The following is a 26,077-nucleotide window of genomic DNA, read 5'->3' as shown; positions in this document are numbered from 1 at the left end:
CGGGGCCCTCCCTCGCCGTGATTCACGGGCTCCCCGGGACGGGCAGACCCGGCTCCTCCTTCTGCGCTCCCCCGCGTCTTGCCCCTGTGCCGTGTGCTCCCGTTTCCTTGGCCCTCGTTTACCGTAGCCCGCAAAAAAGGGACTTTTTCTGTGTATAGTGAGCTGAACAAATTCACTGGGGAGTCATATGAGTGCTGGGCCTGTTACAAGGAGGAGGGTACAGGAGATGGGGAGGAATCAGTTACAGCAGGAGGAAAGAGCACCTGGAATAAAGACTGTGTCATGCACAGTTGTCTCATGAAAGCTCACATGTCGTGGACAGCAGAGATTTCATGTAAATTTGGGGCTGCCTCTTGGTATCTAGTGCCTTGAGCTCCCTGTAGTAGACAGGGTTTAATGTGATCCTTGTGTATATGAACGGAGAACAAGCTGAGGGAAGGGATTTCCACAATATCTAACAGAATCAATAAAGCCAGTGTTACAATATTAAGAACAGAACTAGCTTCCATGTTGTAAGAAGAAGAGAGCAGAATTAAAAGGTGAGAGGTGAGGTGTGGTGATCCTAAGCAGGAGATCACTGCCTTTTGAGGAATTAAGACGATCACAAGGCAGTGAGCCTGTGCTGTATGCCCAGCTTGGCCCTCGCACCAGTCTGTGCCTGCAGGACAGCCTCAGCCAGCCCATGGTACCAGAGGAGCCTGCAAAGCATCTCCCACTTGGTACCAGTGATCAGCTAGACTTCTGTTTCTTTTATCCAAATCTGCTGCTGCTGTCACTTTGCCACTAAAGATTATTCTCCTATCTGGGAGCAAAACACAGACAGTGGCTGGCTATATGCATCTTGCAGTGTTTGATTGTAACAACATTTGCTCATTCAGTGTACAGGTTTACAAAACAGGGGAGCGACAGCAGAAGAAATAACAGACTTTGAAACAAGGGTTAGCTATTCCAGTTGGCAAGTCACAAGAATATCACTAGTGTGATATGCCACAGCTTTATGCAGTAGCAATCATAGAAAGGATCTTTCCAAGTCCAAAACCTACCCTGCAGCCTGGTGTTCTTGACACTGGTGACAGTGATTTGAGTGACTTCTGGCTGAGAAGAACATTAAGCTCAGATATGGAAGTGTGTCATATCAGGGGTCCAGATAATTAGCTAATACCTAACAGGCATGCACTTCTTCTCCTTGCCTTTGAAAGAAGCAACTCTCTTCTCTACTCTCCTACCAGTACTTGTAGAAAAGTTGTAGGTATTTCTTCTCTCCCATCTAGAGAAGATAGGCTTGGCACCTGTGAGTATAGAAGAGCCAGCCAGGTTCTGAGCAAGGTTATATATCTCCTGCTGCACTCAGGGCAGGTTGGATCCTGGTGATTTCTTTTTCCATGCACAGGTGTTCTGAGACAGGTATGTCAGCTCTGAATTTCTCTCTGGGAGACAGACACTTTGAAGCTATTTCCTGTAGCTCCTAACTTGTTGAAATCTAAGTGTTAATTAGCATGACTCCAGTGATAGCTTCTCCCATGTTCAGTTCTCAATTTCCTTGAATGGATTGACACTATGATAGAGTAAGAGCTGTTTACATAGAAGGAATTTGTCAACAGAAAAAGGGGTAGCTACTTGCTGTCATGTAGACATTTAGGTCTTAGTGTTAATTAAAGAGTTACCTAGCTAAAAAATATAGCCTTTCTTACATAGAGATAACTAGGAAGAATAGACATCTGGGTGGGAATAAATCACAAAGACACACCTATCCATAGTCAGACACCAAGAAGATTTCTAGGAAAATCTGGCCTTAGACCATGTTGTGGAGGATTCACTCACATTGAAGCAGACATGAAGAGATGGTGTCTAGCTGTAAGAAACAGCCATGAATTGTTAGTGATGTTTTTAAGCTCAACAAGGCAGAAAATAAAATTTAACCACTTGTTGTAGCCAGTTTCTTTCTGGCTTCTCAGGAGTTTGGGACAAACTCTGGTAATGGTCAAGAGGCAGGAACTGGCCTAGTGGCAGGAGCTATCCAGTCAGGGTACCCAGTACACTGGGCTCAGGTGGTGCCCTTAGTTTAGCTCTAAGACTTGGGAATCTCACCTATGGTGTGGAAAGATTGCTCCACCAACTCTCAATTCAGAATGTACTTGAAGAAAGAAGTATATGCCAGTCTTCTCCCAGAACCTGGATTCTTGTCCTTGTTCCCTGCCTATTCATGCTCTGGTATTAATTTCTAATAGGATAAAATCTGAAATGCTTCTTGGGGCAGAGCTAGGAGCTGATTACAGGACTTCCACCAGCCAGCTTTCTGGTATTTTTTGGATGAAGGCACAAGCTCTCCTGATTGTTGTGTTGCATTTGCTGAAATTTTCAAAGTGAAATCACAGTGAATTGCTGTTTAGATGTATTGCCCCACAGGTAGATACTGGCAGCAAAATTTCTTTGTGTTTCCCAATGCTAAAGAAATGGTGAAAAGGAAAGCTGATTATCTATCTATCTATCTATCTATCTATCTATCTATCTATCTATCTATCTATCTATCTATATCTGACATGCCTAGAAGATGGCTGAGATGGATAACTGGTGCCTCACATTTAAGCAGATTGTACTCACATCTTTGCAAGGTTTGTGGGGACTCAGCAATACAATCAATTAATTTCTAATATCCCTCAAAGCCCTGTGTCCAAAGGGAGCCATTTCACTGTCAAACTGGGGGCTGCCAGTGAGAGATGTTCACCAGCCAGCATGCCAGAAAGGATCACATTTTCCTTGGCCTTCAGGAAAATGCCCACAAAGGAATGATGGGGGTGGCTGGGTGATGGGGCAGCAGAATGGGAGGTGAATTCCTGGTTTCCTCTAGGGTGGCTCTGGAATATAAGATTGCAAAGAAACCCCAGAAGTTCTTCTGGGACCAGGACCCAGAACTAACAGATGTTTATTCGTGTTGAGGAGCTGCTTTTCCTTTGCTTTGGGAGCACACAGTGACGCTGTGAAGTTGCTGTGTGCTGGGTGCTGGCAGGATGAGTGGCTCCTCTGCTGCATGATGAAATTGCATTAATTTGATTTTTCATTTTTGTTTTTGGGAAGAGTGAAGGTGCCTAAGTGTTTTAACTCTCTGGGTGATACTGTGGATGGAAACTGTCAGTTTCAATTGAACATTATCATGATGAACAGAATTTCAGCTTATCAGTGTAGGATACCAGAAAGTCAAGGTATGATGCCATATTTTATTACTTTAATTCTGAGGAATATTTCTTTCCAAGCTGAGTTAAAGAAAATTTCCTGATTCCACAATGATTTCATAATCATGAGATTTCCCAAGAAGACTGCACAAAACCCTGGAAGGTGATGATATGATGTAATCTGACACTAGACACTACCAAAGAACCTAATCAACTTTTGTACTTGTACATGCTTATAAAGGGTCTATAACATTTCACTTTCTTTAATGTACATGAATGATTTCCCAACTTACTTCCATGAGAACTGCAAATTTTTTGCCTCTTTGACCAGTTGTTTTTACTAGGGAGTATGTTATCTTTGTAGTCTGCTTTTATTTGCATATATGTTTGCATATATGTTCATAAAATGGTCAGTCAGGTCTCAGAGATCTTCAGGAACTGTAAGCACAATATTTATGGAGAAAAACCACAGAGTAAAACTACAGTGCCTCTCTTTTACTCCTGCTTTGATCAGGCAATGTCTACTTGAAATTTTTTAGTGGCTTTTATTTTAAACACTACTGTATTATTTTGAACATCTAAGTCAGAGAATACTGATACTGAACATGAACTGAACTTTGATTTATTAGAGCTCAGAGACGCTGTTACAGGTTTGGGAGGATGCCCATGCACAAAAAGCTCATAACACACTCAGAATTGCAAAGGAAATTAATTTTGTTAGCCATGTTAGCAATTAATACATACCAACCCCTGGATTCTGGAAAAGCCACTGAGCCGCAGAAGGAGCTGGAGCATGGCTTCTGAGAGGGAGGGCTTGGAAGGCAGCACACTTTCAGGGCATCCCCTAGATGACAATGGTGTGCATCATGTCATCCTCTCCCTTCCACCCCAGGACCACATTTTGCATCTCCTCCTCAGGAGTAGCCATTTTCAACATCATCTCACGTGGGGCCAGCACATGAGATGAGGTCATAACTGCCTGTGATAACACTTCCATGCCAAGAATGGCTTTATTGTGTATTATTTCCCTTTCACAGGATGAATTGCACCAGGTGTCCAATACATAGTTTAATTTCTGAAGGTTAGAGTCCTACTAGATAAAAATAAACAGTTCTTCTATGTTATCTTGTCGACGTGCACAGCAGTGCACCAAATATGGCAGGCTTTAGACACATCTTCAGTCCCTGACACAGACACAATAAAGATATCTCAGGGGCTAATGTGAGTATCCTGTTATCTGAGGAGGGGATGAGCTTTCAAATTCCTGCCCATTTCATTTACTGGAAGCAAATTTTATACTTCCTTGTCAGGGAAATTTTCTGGCAAACATACAACTTAGGTAACATTGATCTGCTCCACAGAGTTTCTGTGCCAACAGGATATTAGAGAAGTTATCTCCATGTCAAGTTAATCCAGTCTTTCCTGGCATATGTTGACTTATTATGGGTGTACATGTCAGGGTAATATCTTCTTTGGTTGCTGGTGCAAACATGGAAGTCTGCGTGTCTGGCTCTATCTGTGCCTGTATATTTTTATCAGAGTGTCCTTTTTTGTGAGCTAGAATGTTTGCAGAGGTGTCGCTACCTGGGTAACTTGCTTTACATACAGTATAGCAGAACCTTCTAAGGAATTTCTGCTTTTCCTAGAATGCTGACATGTCAGATGGAGATTCCATGTCCTTAGAAAAAGATCTTTCTGATCCCTGAGTTTTGACAGCCACAGTCAATATTACTTCGCAAAAATGAACCAGAGTTCATCCTGATCCTACCTTGGTCTTTCCCTGGTACCTTCACTTTTCTTCACCCTTTACTTTATCCTTGCTAGTAACCTGGAATATGGTCCAGGGAAATCACTCCTGTTCCGTTAGCAATGCTCTCAGATTACTAATTGTAAAACACAAATGTAATGCCAGGGACCTTCCTTTCCATTTACCTATCTTGGGTAACAATTATCCTCTAAGAGTGGCTTTCCTTCCTTCCTTTCCCAGGACATTCCTCAAACACTCTTCGTGTCCACTTGGAGTGGGACTGCAGCGTCCACCTGCATTGGTCCATCATCCAGCTCACTACACTGCTTGTTCCAAATGAGAGTTTGAGATCACTTGAAAAACCACTGGCAAGAGTATCAGTAAAAGCCAGATTTATTAATAAGCAACAGCACAACAAAGTTCATTGTTCAAGGCTCACTCTACTACTTACAAGACAGTTAAGGCACACTGAGGAAAAAAAAAAACCAACAAAATACAGTCAATCAAAACAGAAGTGAAGTGAGAAATATGTGTATATGTATGTGCTTATGTGTGTATGGCAAAGGATAGAAAGAGCAATGATAGAAAGAAATACAACCTAAAAGCTTAACAGCAGTCAAACTTAACTTATAAGTTAACTTATACTTAACTTAACTTATAAGTTCTTAACTTATAACTTAACTGTAACAATTTAGCAGGGAATAACGTGAAACAGCATTAAATGTAGCTTATACCTTAAATTTACTTGCAGGCCTAACTTACTTAGATATCTAAGGTACTTAAACATCTAAGAGAGCAGCATTTCTCCCAGATTTGTTATAGCATGTGTGTACATGTGTATGCCCACAGACATAAAGGTCAGTGCCAGGTACCTGTGAAAAATCCCCACTTTGGACGCTTTTGCACCTCCTCAATGTACGAAGGGTTGGACCTTGAGGAGTGGGGCTTTTGGCCCAGGGTTCATTAAAGTCATTCAGTGATCCTCCAAGTACAGCAGAGCTCAGAGTTTGCAGGCTCTGAGAGGCCCCACTCAGATGGAGGCCACTGGTCACTGCCCACTGCAGCTCAAAGGACTCATTTTGGACCACTGTTTATAGGGCTGCAAGAGTGGGGCTTTGTTCATAGCAGCGTTCCAACCTGGCCACACTACAGGTCAGCAGACCTTCTCTGAAAATGTGAGCACAGGGATATGATGCTATGGAGGCAAGGAAAATAGTTTCCAAGGCTGATCATGAACAAGCCCTGGAGCTAATTAGACAGCAGCAGTTCCTAGGAGCAGTCAGTGTTTCTGATAAGCTCAAGAGGAGCTGAGCCCAGGTGCTGTTCATCAAGGCTGAGGCCTAATGAGCATTTCTCAGATGGCAGTGCAGCCTGAAAAAGAGAGGGGAGCGCACCACCACAGTGCTCCATTGCCTTTGTTGAGCAGACCTCCATTAACTGTTAAAGACACTCAGACACTCATCTCTCATGTAAGTAGATCCTTACACAGCCACCATCTAGAGTGGGTGAGCAGTTCTAGGTAAAGAGGCTTCAATTTCTGTGTGCAGATTTATTTGAATCTGCAGCAGACTCCCCCCTCACAGTTCACATGCCTGTCTGCCACTTCCATAGAGTCTGTTTGGAAGAATAATGTCTTCTAAAGGATATTCTACTAGTAAAACAAAAATTTGTTTGTTCATATTCTTCTGGATCATTCTAAGGTTACAGGATGAAAAAGCAAGAGTTTAGGGAGAGGCAAATTGCCAGGAAACTATTTCAAATCCCTTTTCTGTCTCATGCATTATTGTGAATGGGATGAGTTTAAACCCAGTAAACTGAAAAGCAACAAACTCATTCTACCTGACTTGGGAGGACGGTTGGCATGGAACACAACCTCAGCAGGCAGGTAGGCAGGCCAGCTCTGTGGAGAATGTGTTTACAGCAGTACATTGCCATTCCCATCCCAAAGTCTCCCTGAACATGTGTAATTACCTGCCTTTCTCACTTTTGTGATTGCTCTCAGAGATAGTTCTTGTCACGCAAGAGAGCATAACCCTGGTGGGGAGTGCCCTGCTGAGGGGTAAGGGAGGTAATTCTCCCTTAGGGACACAGTGGGTCAAGTCTGTTTTGTGTTCTTCATGCAGTCACCTGGAGCAATATGATATCTGTCTGTGAATGGAATCTTCTCTGTTGTTTTGGAGGTTCTAAGGGATATTTTTGATTTTCCTTTGGTTTTTGTTGCTGTTTTTTTAGATTATGCAGATAAGTATGTATCTGGCAAAAATTAGATTGTGATCCTGTGTACGTTAATTTTTTATGAACTAAGTTGTAAAGAAGTACCATTTAATTTGACTCTGAACTGTTTATACAGCTTTCATCATCAATCAGTAATGGTTTACGAGCTCAATATTCCAATATAATAAGGAAACATAAGTCAATATGTTTTCAGGAGCTGTTTTATTTATGTCTTCCTTATAAAACCTGTGTAAGTAAGGTAATAGGCAGTTATAAGTTTAATATATTTTCCACTTTAACTGTATAACCCCTAAATGTTATGAATGTTTGTATCTTTCCTTCAAAAGAGAGATTGTTTTTACATGGGGCACACCCAGATCACCAAGGCATCATGAAGTGTTTTTTTAGTGGTTTTGGAACACAGCAGAGGCAGTCCTTGTCCTCAGTCCAGCCTCTCTCATGCCCATAACCTTGCCTTTCTTCAGAAGCAGCCCCCCCACTACAGACTGGGAGGGAAAATAGCCATTGAACTTCTGTCACTGTGGGAAGCCACAGGCTCTTTTCTTTTATGCAGTGTACTATATAGAAAAATACTGGTATCAGATGAGGTCTGAGCCATAAGAAGATTGATGTTTACAAGCAGTGCCAAAAGTCAGACTTGCAGAACTGCTGCATCTCTTGCCTGAGACCCCTTGCCCACCCCACTCAGGGTGACTTCTGAGCTGCACATACCAACAGGGGGGCACCAAGACCTTCCCCTTGGCTATTTCTCCCAAAGCTGTACACAGCCTTTTACTTACCCCTCTTGCTTCTGTCCAGAAGTCCTAACACTCTGTGGCAGATCTCTGTGCTGTGCTGGTGCATGTCACTGTCAGGCTGTAGCGGACTTGTGACCATCTGGGGTTGGTCATTGCTGAGCAATGCTTGCAGAGAGTCAAGTCTTTGTGTTTCTCACTCTCCTCTTCAGGATCATTTGGGGATGGGCAAGAGGCAGGGAGGGGACACAGCTGAGACACGTTGCTGGACCTTGTACTAACAAACCACGAGGGATGGGTTGAAGATGTGAAGTTTGGGGGCAGCCTTGGCTGTAGTAACCATGAGATGGTGGAACTCAGGATCCTACATGGAGGAAGCAAAGCATTAGGAAGGACTAGTCCCTAAACTATTGGAGAGCTAACTGTGGCCTCTTGAAAGACCTACTTAGAGGAATGCCGTGGGTTAGGGCTTTAGAAGAGAAGGGCTTCTACAAGTACAGCAGCATTAAAAGGGAGACTGGGGAGAATGTTGGCTCGCTGCTGAATTAGAAGGATGTTTTGGTAATGGAAGACACAGAGAAGGCAGAATTTCTGAAAACCTTCTTTTCCTCAGACTTTACTGCTGGGAATGGCCCTCGGGAGTCCCAGAACTGGGAGGTGAGAGAAGACTGGAGAAAGTAAGGCTTCCCCTTGGCCTTAGAGGGTGTTGAGATTCAGTTATTAAAATTATTAGCAATGCCTCTGCCCAATTAAGATGCTAATGAGACTGTGAGGTGAGGGTCTGTAGTGACACAGGGTCCCCAGGCAGGTGCAAAGGAGAGCCCTTTATTCCAAAAACCCGGCCTTTTTAAGCAATTAGCTGGTCATCAGCTACATAGTTTTTAATCATATCAAACATAATTCAATTAACCACCATACACCACGATGTGAACAAACAATGGGTACATAACTTGTGTTTCTACCTCTAATTCAGCTGTGTCACTTTCCCACAGTCCTTTTCTGCTTAGCCAAAGTAACACACCTGAGCCATGATTTTACAAGGCCTTCCCTTTGTAAGGTTTTACCTATATGCAACATGAGACCATATGCTAAAGTCAGTAGTAAAGGGTTTTATTTGATAGTAAATGTGAGAGAGAAAGAAAGAAATAGAAAAGAGGGAGGGGTAAGAAAGAGAGTGATAGAGATAGAATAAAGAAGATATCACTATCCGTGATCACAACAATGTTCCATTGATCCTCTCCAGCTGGTCTTCTTGGTGATGAAGGTGCCCCAAAAAAGCATAGAATCCACTGGGTTCGTATTTATTGATATTAAGAGCAAATAAAATGGAATTGTTACTTTAAAGACAGAGTATTTTAAATCATATTCTGAAGATCATAAAAATTTACTGGGCTATTTCATGATGATCAGAGGGTTGGAGCACCTCACCTATGAATAAAGACTCAGAGAGCTGGGGTTTTTCAGCCTGTAGAAAGAAGGCCCTAGGAAGATCATATAGCAGTCTGCCAGTACCTATAGACCCCTATAAGAAAGACGGAGAGGGACTTTTTAGAAGGTCATATGGTGATAGGATAAGGAGGAATGGCTTTAAACTGAAAGAGAATAGGTGAAAATTAGGTATTAGGAAGAAATTCTTTACAGGTTGCCCAGAGAATTTGTGGATACTCCGTCCTTGTAAGTAATAAAGGTCAGGCTGTATGAGGTTTTGAGCAACCCATTCCAGTGTAATATGCACTGCCCTTGGCAGGGGGGCTGAATGTTGAGGATCTTTAAGGTCCCTTACAAAGCAAACAATTCTATGAATCTGTGGTTTGTTAAAACATAACTTCAGTTTATTATTTGCTAACTGGAAGATGATGGATAATACTCTTGTCCTTGCTGAGTATTACCCAATTCAAGAAATTTACAACTACAAGGAAGTGGTTTTGAATTTCAGTCAGGTCACTGATTAATCACATTTGCATTTTCCCCTTGATTTAGGATAAGTATTTCAATAATAAACCACACAGAATCCTACATAAATGACTTCCACAGACTCAGCTTATTTCTCCACCCCACTGGGATGATATAAGGTAAGAATTACATAGATCACAGGATAGTTCTAGAGATGCCAAAGGTATGTTCTATGTTGTGCTTGAAAGGTCCTTAATTTTCCATAACTTGCTATTTAAATGCTAACTTAGGAAAAATGCTTAAAAGTACCTTTGTGATAAAAGTATTTAATTGGGATTTGTAGCTTTAGTTTAGCAGTTACCTTAAAATATGAAATCATAGAATCATAGAACTCATAGACAATTTGGAAAGAATGTAAAGGAAACAATTCTTGTGTCAATTTTGAATTTACATTATTAGTAAAAAAGAATTTACTCATAGAAAGTCAGATTCTGATCTACTTATTTTTGCTAGGTGGTTTTTAACTTCTTCTGTCGTAGCTAATGGAACTAAGAAGTAAATTTTTCAAAGTAGGAATCTGAGCAGTTATTCCTAATTTCACCTTTCAGAGCAAACCCCCAAGAAATATTAACTCTGAGTGATGTGTGGGGCTGTGAAACAGCCACATCTCTGCTTCACTGCTGTCAGTCAGTGACTGAGAAAGGCTCTTTGGGACCTGCTGTGCTATCCCTGGGATGGAAAGCTCTCCCCACTGCCAAGAATCCCCCACAAAACCTTTCCAGAGGAGTCTTCTCCTCTTTGTGGAAGGAAGTCCAAGAGGACTGTAGGGCTTAGTGTTGGTCTTCCTAGTGAGTTCTAATTAGTTCAGTTGAATTGATTCTCACCTGACAAGTTCCTTTCTCAGAATCAAGGAAAAAGAAATCATCAGTCAGTTCTATCCTGGGGTATTTAATTTTACCCCAAAGAGAATTCTTGTCTTTGCCATCTAATTTGTTGAAAAGATTCACCTTTTGTTAGCAGAGGTTAAACAGTAAAGAGGAAGTGTGTGTGCATGAGAGAGTTTGGGGAATTAAGTGGGGAATTCCCTCTGGAAGTAGAGACAAGAGGAAGAATGTAGTACAGAGCTCTTGTGGGCAGTGTCATTTGTCATCACAACCAGCAGTAGATCATTCCAGATTAAGTAAGTTTTGAACAAGTTTGTGTGTTTGTGGGAAGTTCACATTTTAACCCAATATTTATTCAATGGTAAATGCATAATTGTTGGACTGGACTGACAGTGCTTCTGTCTTGTGCAGCCCGGGAGATGGAGATCGAGACTGCAGATGAAGTTGCTATTGTTGGAATAGGATGCAACTTTCCTGGAGGTAACTTTGGGGTAAAAGCAAAGCAGGCTGTGAGTGAACATTGAAAAGCAGAGATTTTTATTAATGTTGGCATGGAGGAAACCAACAGTTGTTGGTTTGTCCCTTGGTTGAATTTTTGCTTTGCTGCTTGTGTGATCTTTTTGAAAGGTGGTGCTGTGGTGGAAACGGATTAGTTTAAATTTGTCTGCTGACAGACAGACAGACAAAAGAAGCTGCAGTGCTGGCTGTGGGCAGGGCATTGAGCTGCATATGAAACTCATACAAATGAGCAGGATGGGTCTGGGATGATTTGTACTTTCTCTGTGTTCACTGGCTGGGTGACTGTGCATTGTTACAGGACTCTGCATCCATAGGAACAGGGCAGATGAAGGGCTGGACATTCTTATCAGCCATGCCTGTAATAGGAACAGATTGGGTTTTCATAAAAGAACGCTTCTTGCTTTATTACAGTAGATGGTAGGGAATGGGGAGAGAAGGTGGTAAAGGATTTTGTGGGGTTCCTTTGCTTTTAGACAAGCAGTGAGGGGATCAGTCATACTTTTTCATTTTCCTCTCACCAAAGAATGATCACTTCTTTCTGTGGCAAGTCTGCTTGAGCAGCCTAGATTTACAGGCGGGAGGTCCTTGTTCCTAATTGTGCATTTCTGAGTCTGCATGGGGAGGGGGAGCACCTCATTTAATCTGTTTTAAAAACTTTGTACAACAGGAGATGGAATTGACAATTTCTGGAAAGTCCTGGTGGAAGGCAAAAACTGCACCGTAGAAATCCCCCCCGAGAGGTTTAACACCAAGGAGTGGTATGATGCAGATGGTAACAAGCCAGGAAAAATATGTACAACACGAGCTGCTCTTCTGGATGAGTGAGTCTGTTAGCCTGCTGCACCACTGACTTTTGTCGTACTTAGACTATGGGTACAGCTGCTCAGGGGCTGTGATAGGGTGAAGAATAGCAAATTACAGTAAGGTCAAAGTAAGTGTCTTTTATTTGAATTGCACATTCACCTAAAATCCTCAGGGTGTAGAGCTTCATTCAAAGGAGAAGTTGACATGCACAGAAGAAATCTTATTGTCTCCTGAAATTTATACTTGGCAGGGTTGAACCATAAGACCCAGAATTACTTTAGCGCTTAGTCCCATGTTAGATATGGAATCCTGCTCTGAAATCAAGAAATGATAGAAGGCCATATAAATCTGATCTTGGGATACAAGATTATTGTTAGATTTGGTCTTTTGTAAGCATGGGCCTATTTTGAAGATGCTTTTAGAGACAAGCATACACATGCACACGCACAAAGCATTTTGAATATATTTTTAGAGAAGCATTGGTATTTCTTGACAACATCTGAGTTGATCCCCTACTTTTTGGTTTTAAATTTAGAGCATTGGTCTGTATTGGCTGAAAATAATGTAGAAAACCAGGTTTTGTGGGGGATTCTTTGCAGTGAGGAGAGATTCTCATTTTGTTTATAACTTGTTGAAGCTATGACCACATTACTGCAGAGGGAGTCTCATTCTGCACATTTCATAGTTTGAGGAATCCAGTTGGTAGTAGTGCAATAACCATGAGAATAAAAATGGGTAGGAGTGGGCTCTTAACTCTGAAATGCAGAAGCATTGATAAAATGACATATACATGAAACATCTTTGGCTTATAAACATTTTCTTCTGAATTTCATAAATGGGAACTGTGGCCTAAACACCAGTTACTGCTCAGCTTTTCATGAAGTTGCAAAAGATGTTTACTGTGAGTGTAGAAGTAAATGGATCTTATATACATCTGTCATAGTTTATTCTGGTCTGTGTATTTCAGATTTAATTCATTTGACAACCACCTGTTTGGGATTAATAATATGGAGGCAGAACGCATGGATCCGCAACAGAAATTACTGATGGAGTGCACATACAAAGCCCTGGAGGATGCAGGAGTCCCTGTGGAATCTATCAGTGGCTCCAAAACAGGTGTTTTTATTGGTAAGATGAAAATTTCATGTCAAAGAAAGTGTGTTTGAAGCTCCCAAAGATTGGAGCACTCCTTCATAACCTTTCAATATTATCTAGCACTGGATCTAGACTGGAGATCTAAGGCTACTGTGCTATGGCACTAGTGGTTACTTTTGGTAAGAATTACCAGGCTACTCTAGAAGTTCATGGTACAATTCCTGTATCTCTTTTTGCTGCTCTTCTCCCTGTGTTCAGGCACTGAAGGGAAGCAGGAAACTGCATCTGCAACCCAAGCCTTCTTAGGAAAGATACTCCCAAGACAGGCTGTGATGTTCCACCCTTAAGAGGAAGGGAACACCGAAGATGAGTAATTTCTTTCTCTGCAGGAGATGTTTTCTTAGTAAATTACACACTTGGAATGGAAATTGGAATGTTAGTCCCTGACCTGCTACATCAGCACAGGGCAGTGGGTTGTGGATAATGGTGTAGGGTGGAAGAAAAGGGGGAAAGGAGGAGATCAGTTAAGGAAGGGAGAGAGAAAGAGAAGAAGAGAGAATGAAAGAGAGAAAAAGAAAAAGAGATTACTGGTCCTTGTTCCAATGTTGGTCTGGCAAATGAGACATCCAGGGTCTTGGAGGATACCCCAGATTTGTTGGGGGTACCTTTTCATAGATACGTTTCCCTGCCCTGAAGACAGGTTTCTTTCTTTCTGTGAAAATTAGTTACCATGTCCAGTTCCTTCTTTCAGACCTTTTTGGAGGTCTTGGTTCTTGGGTGGTCTTCATCCTCCCTGGACAGACCTTGGGTCAATATTTCATTCCCATTTCTGTGCTGGTGCTGCCCATTGTTTGTTGATGGGGGTAGAGTGGTAGGAAAGTGCCCAGCAGAAAAGGACCTGGTGGTGCTGGTGGTCAGCAGCTGAACATGAGCCAGTGTGTGCCCAGGTGGCCAAGAAAGGCCAGTGGCATCCTGGCCTGTGTCAGCAATAGTGTCACCACAGGAGCAGGGCAGTGATTCTTCCAACTGTGTATGGCACTGGTGAGGCCACACGGTCAAGTTCTGTGTCCACTTTGGGGCCCCTCAATTCAGGAAGGAGATTGAGGTGCTGGAGTGAGTCCAGAGAAAGGCATCAGAGCTGGGGAAGGGTGTGGAGCACAAGTGCTGTGAGGAATAGCTGAGGGAGCTGGGGGTGTATAGCCTGAGAAGAGAAGGCTCAGGGGTGATTTTACTCCCCTCTATAACTGCCTGAAAGGAGGGTGAAGTGATGTGGGGATGAACCTCTTTCACAGGCAGCTGGAGACAGGATGAGAGGATATGGCCTCAGGCTATGTCAGGGGAGGTTTAGAGTGGACAGTATGGAGAAATTCTTTACATAAGGGGTGATTTGATATAGGAATCACTTGCCCAGAGAGGTGGTGGAGTCACTGTCCCTGGAAGTGTTTGAGAAAAGAATGGATGTATCTTTTAGTGCCATGGTCTTGTCGGCATGGTGGTGTTTCACCATGCAGTGGACTTGATTTCAGTGGTCTTTTCCAACCTAGTTGATTCTGTGATTCTGTGATTGTGTCTCTGTGGAGCAGAACAAGGATGTTTATCCCAGAGAAGTGCTGCCCTACCTCCCCATGGTCCTGTCTCATTTAGGTTTTTTTAACAATTCTTGGTTATTGCTGACAATCCTTGGTTGGCTCCCTGGCTATCTGGCAATCGGTGTTTGACATGTACACATTAGCTCCTTATCTTCTGGGCTTCTACACAGGCCTACACTTTCCCCCCAGTATGCTGTTTTCCAGTATAATTTTGGTTGAGGTGTTCTGGGGATTAATATCCTTTTAAAGCAGCAGAAATCCTCCTGTGGACATTAGAATGGTACCAAGGTGCACTTGTCCAACTGCCTTTGTCAGTACCCAAAAAGCTATGGACAAGATGATACCAGATGCTGTTGAAAGATATTTAAAGGACCATAGTAGAGTACCAGCACATTATTGCTGGTGTAATCTGTGTCTCTTTAAAAAGGAGTTTTCTGGGGGAGTTTGCTTGATGCACCTATAGGGGAAATGTTTTAGATTACTTTAGTCTGAGAGATGCTCTTCTTCCATTGAGGGCACTATTCCTTACTCTCTAAATAGAGCTACTGTGCTTTCCACATGTGCTCATGGACTTGGGGATCCACCATATTTCAAACGTTGCATTCCCAGAAAGAGGACACAACTGGTCTCACAGGCCCTGCTCTTCTTACTATTTCCTACTGCTTGCAAGTGTGAAAAAAAAGATAAATACAAAATATTAGATGTAGTTTGTGCTGTGACCCTTAACTTGATACATCTGAGGAACTGAGGTTAACGTCTTGTACATTTATGTCTGAACAACCCTCTTTGTAACTTGTTCATGTTAAATGTTCTCATAGCTAATCTAAAACAACCTGAGTCTCAAAAGTGTATCTCAGTCTCACAGTGAGATACAGACATCTAAACAGACTCCAGAGAACTTAGCTGCATCATTCAGTGAGCTGAGCCATCAGAAAGGGCATTTCCTGGGCAGGTAGGAATTTCCTGTCATTTCTTGGGCAGGTAGGAATTTCCAGTGTAAGCTATGTTTGTGTATGTTGGGTCCAGGGGAATTTGCTGTGACTTCTCCCTTTGACTTGTGTTGGAGCAAAGCTTCATGACAGGAGCCCTGATGCCATATGGTTTCATCTTAACACTTAACACTTAACCAGCTTTTGAGCTGTACATGCCTATTGTTGGCTTGGGTTAACTTGACATGTATCTGATGTTTTCCAGGTCTCATGAATCGAGACTATGAAATTATAACCAGCAGAGCTGTGAGTGAAATAAATCATTATGATGGTACTGGAACAGCAATGAGCATTGCTGCCAACAGGGTCTCTTTCACATTTAATCTGACTGGACCATCTCTGACTGTCGACACTGCGTGTTCATCTTTTCTTTTTGCTCTGCACTATGCCTTGCAAGCCATTAAATCAGGTAATGGGACTGAAGAGGTGCTGGACGATGAAATCAGACTTCCTACTGTTTCTGTCTATCACCAGGGCCGTCTCAACATGAATATGTTTCTGTTTGACTCCAGGAGACTGTGAGGCAGCAATCTGTGGTGGGGTGAACTGCATCATCGACCCCCGCACCTTTGTATCTCTCACTAAAGCCAAAATGATCTCTCCAGAGGGCATAAGCAAACCCTTCTCCAAAAAAGCAGATGGCTATGGAAGGGGAGAAGGCTGTGGTGTTGTTTTCCTCAAACCACTGAAAAAGGTAAGATTGCTTCTGAAGCAGTCTGAGTAAAGACTGGTTGCTTGCTTAACTTTTGTGTCTTCAGCTCTAATAATGACTATTCCAGAGAAGTTTTTCCAATCTAAGTTTAAGATTAACTTTCCCTAACATAGGGAAAGGAACTCACATTTAAAAGTTAGCATAATATTCTGGTTGTTCTTGGCTTTGTTGTGTTGTCTTGTTCTCTTCTCTACAGAAAAAGCATGAGATTACCACAGAATCAGTCAGGTTGTAAGGGGCCTCAGTGAATTTTCTGGTCCAATCTCCTTGCTCAAGCTAGGTCGTCTTAGATCAAGTTGTACAGTATTGTGTCCTGATGATTCTTGAGACATTCTGTCTCCAGTGAGGGAGAATCCAGTCCTTCTCTGAGCAACCTGTTCTTGTGCTTGGTCACTTGAACAGTGAAGAATTTCTTCCTCATTTTCAGATGGAACTTCCTGTGCATCAGTTTCAGCCCAATGCCTCTTGTCCTGTTGCTTGGCACCAGCAAGGGCCTGGTTCCACCTTCTTGACACCTTCTCTTAAGATATTGACAGACACTGATGAGGCCCCTTCTCAGTCATCTCTTCTCAAGGCTGAACAGGCCCAGCTCTCTCAGCCTTCCCTCATAAGAGAGGTGCTCCAGCTCCTTCATCATCTTCATAGCTCTCCTCTGGACCCACTCCATTAGCTCCATGTCTTTCTTGTACTGAGGAGCCCAGAACTGGACACAGCATTCCTGGTGTGGCCTCACCAGGGCTGAGTAGATGGGCAGGATCACCTCCCTCAACTGTTGGCAATGCTTTTCCTAATACAGCTGAGGATCCCATTGACCTTCTTGGACCCCCACTGCTAGCTCATGGACAACTTGTTGTCCTCCAGGCCCCCCAGGTCCTTCTCCACAGAGCTGCTTTCCCGCAGGTTGACCCCCAACCTGTCCTGGTGCAGGGGGTTATTCCTCCCCTGGTGCAGGACCCTGCACTTGCCCTTGTTGAATTTCAGACAGTTCTTCTCTGTCCATCTCTCCAACATGTTGAGGTCCCTCTGAAGGGTTGCCCAGCCCTCTGGGGTATGGGCCACTCCTGCCAGCTTTGTGTTGACAGTGAACTTGCTGAGGAGGCTCTGCCTCTTCATTCAAGCCTTGATGAGTAAACGAAACAATATGGGCCCAGGGGATACCACTAGTGACAGGTCTCCAACTGGACCCTGTGCCACTGATTATCACCCTCTGGGACCTGCCATTCAGCCTGTTCTCAATCCACCTCTCTGTCCACTCATGCAGTCCACACTTCCTGAGGATACTGTGAGAGACAAAAGCCTTGATAAAGTTGAAGTAGACAATATCCACTGCTCTCCCCTCATTCATCCAGGTGATGGTTTCATCATAGAAATCAATCAGGTTGGTCAAACATGATTTACCTCCAAGGAATCCATGACCACTCCTGATCACCTTATCTTTCTTGTGGACAGAGATGGCCTCCAGAATGAGGTGGTCCATCACTTTTCCAGGGACTGAGGAGAGGCTGACTGATTGGTAGTTCATTGGTCCTTCTTCTTGCCATTTTTGAAGATTGGGGTCCCTCTTGCCAATTTTGAAGATTGGTCCTTCCAGTCCTCAGGCATGTCTCATGATTGCCTTTCAAAGATGATTGTGAGCAGCCTTGCTATGTTGTCCTCCTGCTCTCTCAGACCTCATGGATGCATCCTGTCGGAGCCCCTGGACTTGTGGGCTTAATGTCAAGTTAATTTAGGAGTTCTCTGACCCAACCCTACTTGGCAAGGGAAGATCTTCCTTTCAGCATTCCTTTAACCTGGTCTCCTGGGTCAGAAATCCCTGAGGGCTGGTCTTGTCAGTAAAGGCAGGTGCAAAGAAGGCATTCAATAATGCAGCCTTCTCTGTGTCCCGTGTTACCAGGCTCCCCCCTCCATTTGCTAATGGACCCAGGAGTCCTTTAGTGTTAAAATTAATCCTTAATTTTCATTTTGTTGTGATGGATTTGAAAAAGCCCTTTTTGTTATACTGAAAATCTTTGGCCAGATTTAATTCCAGATCTGCCTTGGCCTTTCTAGTCTCATTTCTGCTTACTCTGACAACCTCTCTGCATTCTCTCTGAGTGGCCTGATCCTGCTTCCATCTCCTGTATGTTTCTGGCTTACATTTGAGTAATGATAGGACTTCTTTATTCATCCACAGAGGTTTGTTGCCCCCTTTACCTGCTTTCTCTCTTATTGGGATGCGCTGTCTTTGAGCCCGTAGGAAGTGAGCCTTGAATGTTGACCAACTCTCTTGGACCCCTCTTCCCTTCAGGGTCTTCTCCCATGGAATTCTTCCAAGATCCCTAAAGATGCTAAAGTTAGCTCTCCTGGAGTCCTGGAGTTTGAAATCTGTCTCTCTGTCCTGCTGCCTCTTCCTTCAATACCAAACTCTACAGTCTCGTGGTCACTGCAGCCAAGGCTGCCCCAAGCGCTGCATGTCCAGCAAGGCCTTCCCTGTTTGTTGGTCGAAGGTCGGGCAGCCCAGCATTCCTCGTGGGATCCTTCACTACCTGGGACAGGAAGTTGTCATCAGTGCTTCCCAGGAACCTCCTGCACTGCTTGTGCTTTGCTGTTTTGCTTCTCCAGAAGATGTCAGGGCAGTTAAAGCCCCCCAAGAACCAGGGCCTGTGACTGTGGGGCTGCTTCCAGCTGCCTGCAGAAGGCCTCATCCCCTCCCTCCTTCTGATCGGGCGGCCTGTAGCGAACACCCACAATGGTGTCACCCTTCCTAGCTCGCCCTTTTATCCTCACCAGGACAGAGCTTGGCGCACTCCAAGTGTTGCTTCACATCGAGTGCAACTCCACCACTGCACTTTCCTGGTCTGTCTCTCCTAAACAGCCTGTGGCCCTTCATGACAACACTGCAGTCACAGGAGCTATCCCACCATGTCCATAATTGCAATGAGATCAAAGCCCAGTGGCTGCACACAGATCTCTTGTTCCTCCTGTTTGTTCACCATACTCTGTGCATGGGGGTACAGCACTTAATAGAAGTATTTTATGGTAACAACATTCCAGTGGGGGTGTGAAGGGATGTCCCATAGCCCTGTCTAGTGGTTGTGTCTTTCACTGTAGACACTTGATCAACTTAATCCCTCGTAAGCCTTCTTTTGGTACTAAGGTGTTTCTCTGATATTTCCCTGTTGGCTTCTATTATCTCAGGAGCCCCTTGCTTGTCTCTGTAAGACTGCTGGTGTGCTCCAGTGTGGCTGGTACATCTCAGAGTCACCTCCAGAGGGGCCTCAGAAGTACCCTCTAACTTTTCCATACTATTACCCAGTTTATTAGGGACAAACCTGATATTACTGCCCTCCCCATCATAACTAGTTTAAAGCTCTCCAAGGAGTCTTGCTGGTTCCCATGCAAAGACTCTCCTTCCTTACTCAGAGAGGTGAGCCCCATCTAATGCCAGCATGCCTGGCTCTGCAAAGGCAACATCATTGCCAAAAACCCCAAAATCTTGGTGGTGACACCAGCTGCAGAGATATGTTTTAGTAGACTCAGTCCGTCTGTTTCTTTCTATATGGATGCTTTCAACGATTGTTGGTTTCAGTATTTTTTGTTCAATATTGCTTCTTTGAACTGGAAGTATGGAGGAGAAAATAACATATGCCTCAGATTTCCTTAGCAAATATCCCAAACCCAAAATCTTGATCTCTCTCAGACTATGTGCTGCCATGTTACCTCACCCCCTACACGGAGGATACGGAATGGGCTTGCACCAGGCTTTTAAGGTTCATGGTAACACCTTTAACCACAGACTACTTGTATTATTAAACAAAACTACACTTTTTCATGGAACAGGCAAAGGAAGACTACAGTAAAATCTGGGGTGTGATAAACATCAGTGCAGTCAATCAGAACGGCAGATCCATAACTCCAATCACAAGGCCGTCCCAAATAGAGCAAGAGAAGTTACTGCGCAGCATTTATGGAAGTCGTGTTGATCCCTCAGTTGTGCAGTACATTGAAGCCCATGGCACAGGAACTGCTGCTGGAGATCCTACAGAAGCTGAGAGCCTTGGTAATGTCATTAGCAAAACCAGGTGTTCCCGAGTTTCCATTCTGAAAATCGGTTCAGTGAAAGGAAATATTGGACACACTGAATCAGCTGCTGGAGCAGCCGGGTTAATCAAAGTGCTCCTGATGATGCATCATGGAAAGATTGTTCCATCTTTGCATTACTCAAAGGAGATGAGCAGCATCGATACAGAGAAATTAAACCTTGCTGTTGCCACAGCTGTCGAGCCCTGGGAAGAATCCAGTGAGTATGGAAGAGTAGCTGGCATCAACTGCTTTGGATTTGGAGGAACCAATGCTCATGTTGTAGTCAGGCAGGTGAAGCAGCCAGAGCCTCTTCCTGCCTTTAAGAAGCCCCTGGAATTAGTTCTGCTGTCAGCAGCATCCCCTAAGTCCCTTCAGATGACAATGGCCGACACAGCTGAGCAGCTGAGCACAAGGAACTCCGTAACTCTCCCAAGCCTGGCCTATACCTCTGCCTGCAGAAGAAGCCACGCCAGCTACAGGTACCGAAAAGCATTTGTCACAAATTCCCTCCAACACTTGCAGCAAGAGCTGAGGTTGGCAGTGAGCACGGAACCTGCCATATCCAAAGCGGAACCACAGCTGGTGTTTGTGTTCTGCGGCAACGGCGTAACGCTGAAGGAGTTCAGTGAGGCACTGCTGAGCTCAGAGCCGGTGTTCAGAGACAAATGTAAGGAAATAGAAGACCTTTTTCAGCAGCACGCTGCCATCAGCCTCCTGCCAGCAAGAAATCATAGCCCAAAGGACTTGTTGAATCCAGAGTTTTCTCAGCCCTTGCTGTTTGCCCTGCAGGTTGCTGTAGCTTCCCTCCTGAAGCACTGGGGTATTAAGCCCGTTGCTGTTGTTGGCCACTCAGTGGGGGAAGTTGCTGCTGCACACATTGCTGGGTACCTGTCCCTGGCAGATGCTGTCAAAGTGATTTATCACCGGAGCAGGCTGCAGGCAAAGACTCCCAGCGGCAGAATGCTGGTGGTTGGAAACGTCCCCGTTGAAGAGATTGCTGAACGCCTGCATCCCTACTCAGGAAAGGTGTGCATTGCTGCTTTCAACAGCCCCATTTCCTGCACCTTGTCAGGGAGCGTAGAGGCTGTGGAAGATGTCCAGAGAGAGTTAGCTGAAGCTTTCAGACAGAGAAGCATCTTTCTTCATGTTTTAAATGTTCCAGCTGCATACCACAGCCCCAGCATGGATATGATACTTGGCGAGCTGGAGGAGCAGATAGAGCCTTTAGAAAAGCAGAAGGGGGAAATGGAAGTGATTTCGACACTGACTGGCGTGGCTGCATCTGAAAATGACTTTTCTCAGGGCAAATTCTGGGCGCAGCATACTCGTGAGCCTGTTGCTTTCACACGAGCCATCCAAACTGCAGCCAGAGGCAGGGAAAACGTGGTGTTTGTGGAAATAAGTCCTCACCGAGCACTGCAGCGAAGCATAAAAGAAACGCTAGGGAAAGGCACAAAGGTGTTCTCCTCTTTGCAAACAGATGCAGAATATCAGACGCTCTTCACCCTGGTAGGAAATCTGTTTGAACTGGGATTTAATCCCAACTGGCAGCACTTTTATAATGGGTATCAAAGTGTTCCTGTGGCCATTCCACGATATCAATTTGATCGCCAAAAACTAATGAGCCTGGATATCCCTCAACAAGCAAACCAAAGAGGTGTCAGTGCCAGTCATTCTTTGATTTACGGTATAAACAGTGACAACTTGGAGTTTGGCTGCCTGGTGTCCCAGGAAACGACACCATACTTATATGAGCACAAGAACAATGGGGTGGCCTTAGTCCCTGGTGCTTTCTATGTGGAGCTTGGTCTGGCCTCTGTGATGAGCAGCTCAGAACCCAAAGTGCCTCTGAGCACTTGCCAGCTGAGTATCAGTTTTTCTGCACCATGTGTTCTTACACAGAATTCCCAGGTGCTGAGTATCAAGCTGAGTCCACAAAAAGCCATGACAACCTTTGAGGTTCTCTCTTCCTCCAACGCAGTTTATGCTGCTGGCCAAGTGGCCAAGGGGCTTGAAGGTGTGGTGGAAGAAAGCAGCATCTCCTGCCAAGCCATCTATCAAAGATGCAAGTCAGTGATTAGCAGAGAGGAGCTTTATGAAGCACTGTCTCAGGTTGGCTTTCAGTATGGCTCCGTATTCAGGCAGCTCAGTGATGTGCATTACTGCCAGGAGCTAAAGGAAGCTATAACAAGCATAAAGGTGAATGAGGAGACCGCCAGAGACATGTACAGCTACTGTATCCACCCAGTGCTGCTCGACTGCTTTCTGCAGATGACCGCTGTCCTGACCTCAAGGACACTCCACTCCAGAGCAGGCTTTCCTTCAGGGATAGGCAGCCTGGTGGTGCTGCGCCCGCTGCAGGAGGAAATGATGATATACATGCGAATGAGCAAATCCACTGGGAACTGCCTTGAGGTCTGTGGATGCTTTGTGGACAAACACGGCTCTGTTTTGGCTGAGCTCAAGCGCGTTGCCATCACTTTCATGAAGGGATCGTCTTCCAGAGACAATGAGTTTCTGTTTCAAAACAAATGGAAAGAAGTCTCTCTTTCACAGACAATTGGACATCTGGGGTTTAAGCCCAGAGTACTTGTGTTTGCAAACAAATTTGGGATAGCTGAGCAGCTCAAAAAATACTTGCATCCTGCTTCGAGATATGTTATGTATGAAGGCTGGGATTGCCTCGTGGAAGGCGATGCACAGAACAAAATGAGAGCAGAGGTTAAGGATTATGATGAAATTCTCTTCCTGTGGGGAATCCAAAAGTTAAATGAAGATTCCCCAAGGGAAGCAGTAGATCAGTTAGCAAAGTGCTGCGAAGCGTATCGCCAGGTAGTGGTGGCACTAAGAGAGAAGAGGTCGCGCTGCTCCGTCAGAGTGATCACCTACAGAACAACAGAGAGATATGTGGACCACATTAACTGTGGGTTTGCATTGTATGGCATGACCAGAGCCTGTATTGTTGAATTTCCAGAAATCACATTTCAGTTGATTGACCTCAGCTCCTCCACTTCCCTGGACATCTCAATGTTAGCAGATGTTCTTATCAAGTACAAAGGTGGGGACTATCCAGAAGTCTGCATCAGCCAGGGAAGAATTTATGTGTCCGAAATCAGACGCACACCTTTTGTAGATGCAGATTACATGCAACCCGTAAGATCACTCCAGAAATCACAATCATTCACTTTGTACACTTCTGATCCATACACAGCAAAAGACTTGTCTGGGGAATTATCCACTGGTGCTGCAACTCAGCTTGACAAACAGAGTGTTGAAATTCAAGTGGATAAAATTTGTTTGCACTCAGAAGATTATTTTCCTATTAGTGTTTCTAGCTGTAACTTTGGTAATACACTGTATTGGAACTCCCAGGCAGGGGACAAACACAGGCTTCTAGCTCTTGATTTCAGTGGCACAGTCACTGCAACTGGCAGTGATGTGAAAAAAGTGAAAGTGGGAGATCACGTGGTTTCATGTTATCCCACTGCTGCATCTTCCAGAGTTCAGATTCCAGCAACAGTTTGTTTCCATGCAAGGAAATTCCCATTCCTCCAGAATGTCCCTTGTGTGTCATACTTCATCATTGCATGGGAAATCTTCACTCAGAGGTTACCCAAAGGCAAACATGGCAGAACATTGGGTATTATTACTACAGAGCCGTCCTCAGTTCTGTGCCACGTCCTTTCTGCAGCAGCAGAAGAGATGGGTTGGAGAACAGTCCTTGCAAAGCCCACTCCTAACGTGTTGCAGTATATCAACCTGTGCAGTGCCCTGGTTATTCTTTCTCCAATCAACAGACTGTCTCAGGAGGACCTGGCCCACATGTCCTTTCTTAAAGATGTGGTGATCGTGTGTGGCAGTCAACAGTCAGAATGCATCCAGAATGTCAGTGAAATTGATCATGAAAACGTCAGCTTTCATATCCTTGCCGTTGCCCGCCTTTTCCGGAAAGCACCTCTAAAGGAAGTGCAGAAGACCATACATGCCTGGATCAGTTCCATGGATATGAAATGGTTTAGAAATCTCTCAGGTTCTGTTTTTCAGCAGACTGAGAATTTTGAAGGGCTAAATTCTGTGATGTCCTATTTCACCTGCACTTCTGTCCCCCTTGCTGTCCTGAGAAGGCAGAAAGACATCCGTGTGCTTTCAGATATCCCATTGTACGAGCCCCAGAAGCAGCTGTTCAAGCAGAACGCTGTTTATGTAGTAGCTGGGGGGCTCACTGGACTTGGCTTTGAAACAGTGAAATTCATAGCTGGGAACGGGGGAGGGTGTATTGCAATTCTGTCCAGGAGAATTCCCAGCAGTGAGAAGCAAGAAGAGTTAAGGGCTTTGCAGCAGCAGTACAAAGGGAGCAAAGTAGTGTCTGTGCAGTGTGATGTGACTTTGAGCAGTGATGTTGAGAAAGCTTTCCAGTCCATTGCCACCACCTTTGTGGGGAGTCCGATCAAAGGGGTGTTCCAAAGTGCTGTTGCTTTACATGATGGCCACCTTGAAGTGCTGAAGCTGGCTGACTTCCACAAAGTGCTGAGCCCAAAAGTAGCAGGGACCCTAAATCTTCACTGGGCTACCAGAGACCAGGAGCTTGACTACTTTGTGTGCTACTCCTCTGTTGCTTCCTTTCTGGGCAATGCCACCCAGACAAACTATGCAGCTGCAAACTCTTTCCTGGATCTCTTCTGCCTCTACAGGAGGAACTGTGGGCTCTCAGGCCAGGCCATTAACTGGGGTGCTTTGAACCTCGGCATTCTCCTCAACCAAGACCTCATTCAGAGCATTCTGGAATCCAAGGGCATAGACATTCTGCAAGTGCATGAAATTCATGACTATCTCAGGAAGACCTTACTTATAAACAACCCGCAGCAAGCTGTTGCCAAATTGAACTTTCACACTTTGTATCATCATGTTTTTACTCAGATTATTTCTCTCAAGAGTCGCTTCATAACACTTATGTCAGAAGATTACATGAACAAGATTGAAATGTCTGAGGAAGCTGAAGTCCCAGAGACTGCCTGTCTCAAATCAGAGGATTACATCACCTCACTGATGAGTGACCTCACAGGAGTGAATGCAGATGAACTAACCATGAATACGGCACTTTCATCTTTGGGCATGGACTCTATGTTGGCCATGACAATTCAGAACCGTGTCTTTCGGGAGAGAAAGGTGGACATACCCATTGTTAAACTGCTTGATCCTCACACAACTCTGTCAAGTTTAGTGGTGTTGTTAGAAGAAACAAGCGATGCAGATGGAACAGTTGAAAAGAAGAATGCTGTGGTTGAAAGTGCAGAAAATGGGAGCTGGCTATAGGAATCTCCCCAAACAGGAATTGTGTAACTTTGACAATACTCAGGCCCTTTGCAGCATGTCAGAATGTGTAATTGCAGAATGTCTGGTGATGCTGAATGTACTCATCTGCACTGACTCAGAAAAACCCATACCAGGTTCTTCTGCCATTATTCTGCTAGCTGTGTTAATTTCAGTCAATTGTTTGGGTTGTTAATGTTTGCACCTCTACATTATGAATATACATTTAAAGCAGCCTAAGATTATTTTGGCAATGTTGTATTCTTTATATGTTTTTCTTTTTTTTAATGTTATGAAAACGAATCATTTATCAAGTAATTTGTTTATGCAATGT

At 44.2% G+C, this 26,077-nt stretch overlaps 1 protein-coding gene across 1 annotated transcript; it reads left to right on the top strand.

The window, feature by feature from the left end:
• Positions 1–11,028: 11,028 nt before the first annotated feature.
• On the top strand, positions 11,029–25,746 carry LOC136562923 (mycocerosic acid synthase-like). Its single transcript, XM_066560057.1, has 6 exons — positions 11,029–11,143; positions 11,850–12,003; positions 12,954–13,114; positions 15,865–16,068; positions 16,172–16,353; positions 20,191–25,746. The coding sequence occupies exons 1-6, from the start codon at positions 11,029–11,031 to the stop codon at positions 25,744–25,746; spliced, it is 6,372 nt and encodes a 2,123-aa protein (XP_066416154.1).
• Positions 25,747–26,077: the final 331 nt, after the last annotated feature.

This window comes from Molothrus aeneus, chromosome 1, assembly GCF_037042795.1.
Source record: "Molothrus aeneus isolate 106 chromosome 1, BPBGC_Maene_1.0, whole genome shotgun sequence".
Classification (NCBI taxonomy): Eukaryota; Metazoa; Chordata; class Aves; order Passeriformes; family Icteridae; genus Molothrus; species Molothrus aeneus.
This window is presented reverse-complemented; position numbering and strand designations above follow the sequence as displayed.

What these genes read in the sequence shown, in the direction of transcription:
- LOC136562923 (XM_066560057.1), top strand. Translation starts at nt 11,029, where the DNA reads ATGCATAATTGTTGGACTGGACTGACAGTGCTTCTGTCTTGTGCAGCC. An exon ending in CTTGCAAGCCATTAAATCAG is followed by an intron (nt 16,069 to 16,171) that starts GTAATGGGACTG and finishes GTTTGACTCCAG; the next exon opens with GAGACTGTGAGGCAGCAATC. An exon ending in TCCTCAAACCACTGAAAAAG is followed by an intron (nt 16,354 to 20,190) that starts GTAAGATTGCTT and finishes TTCATGGAACAG; the next exon opens with GCAAAGGAAGACTACAGTAA.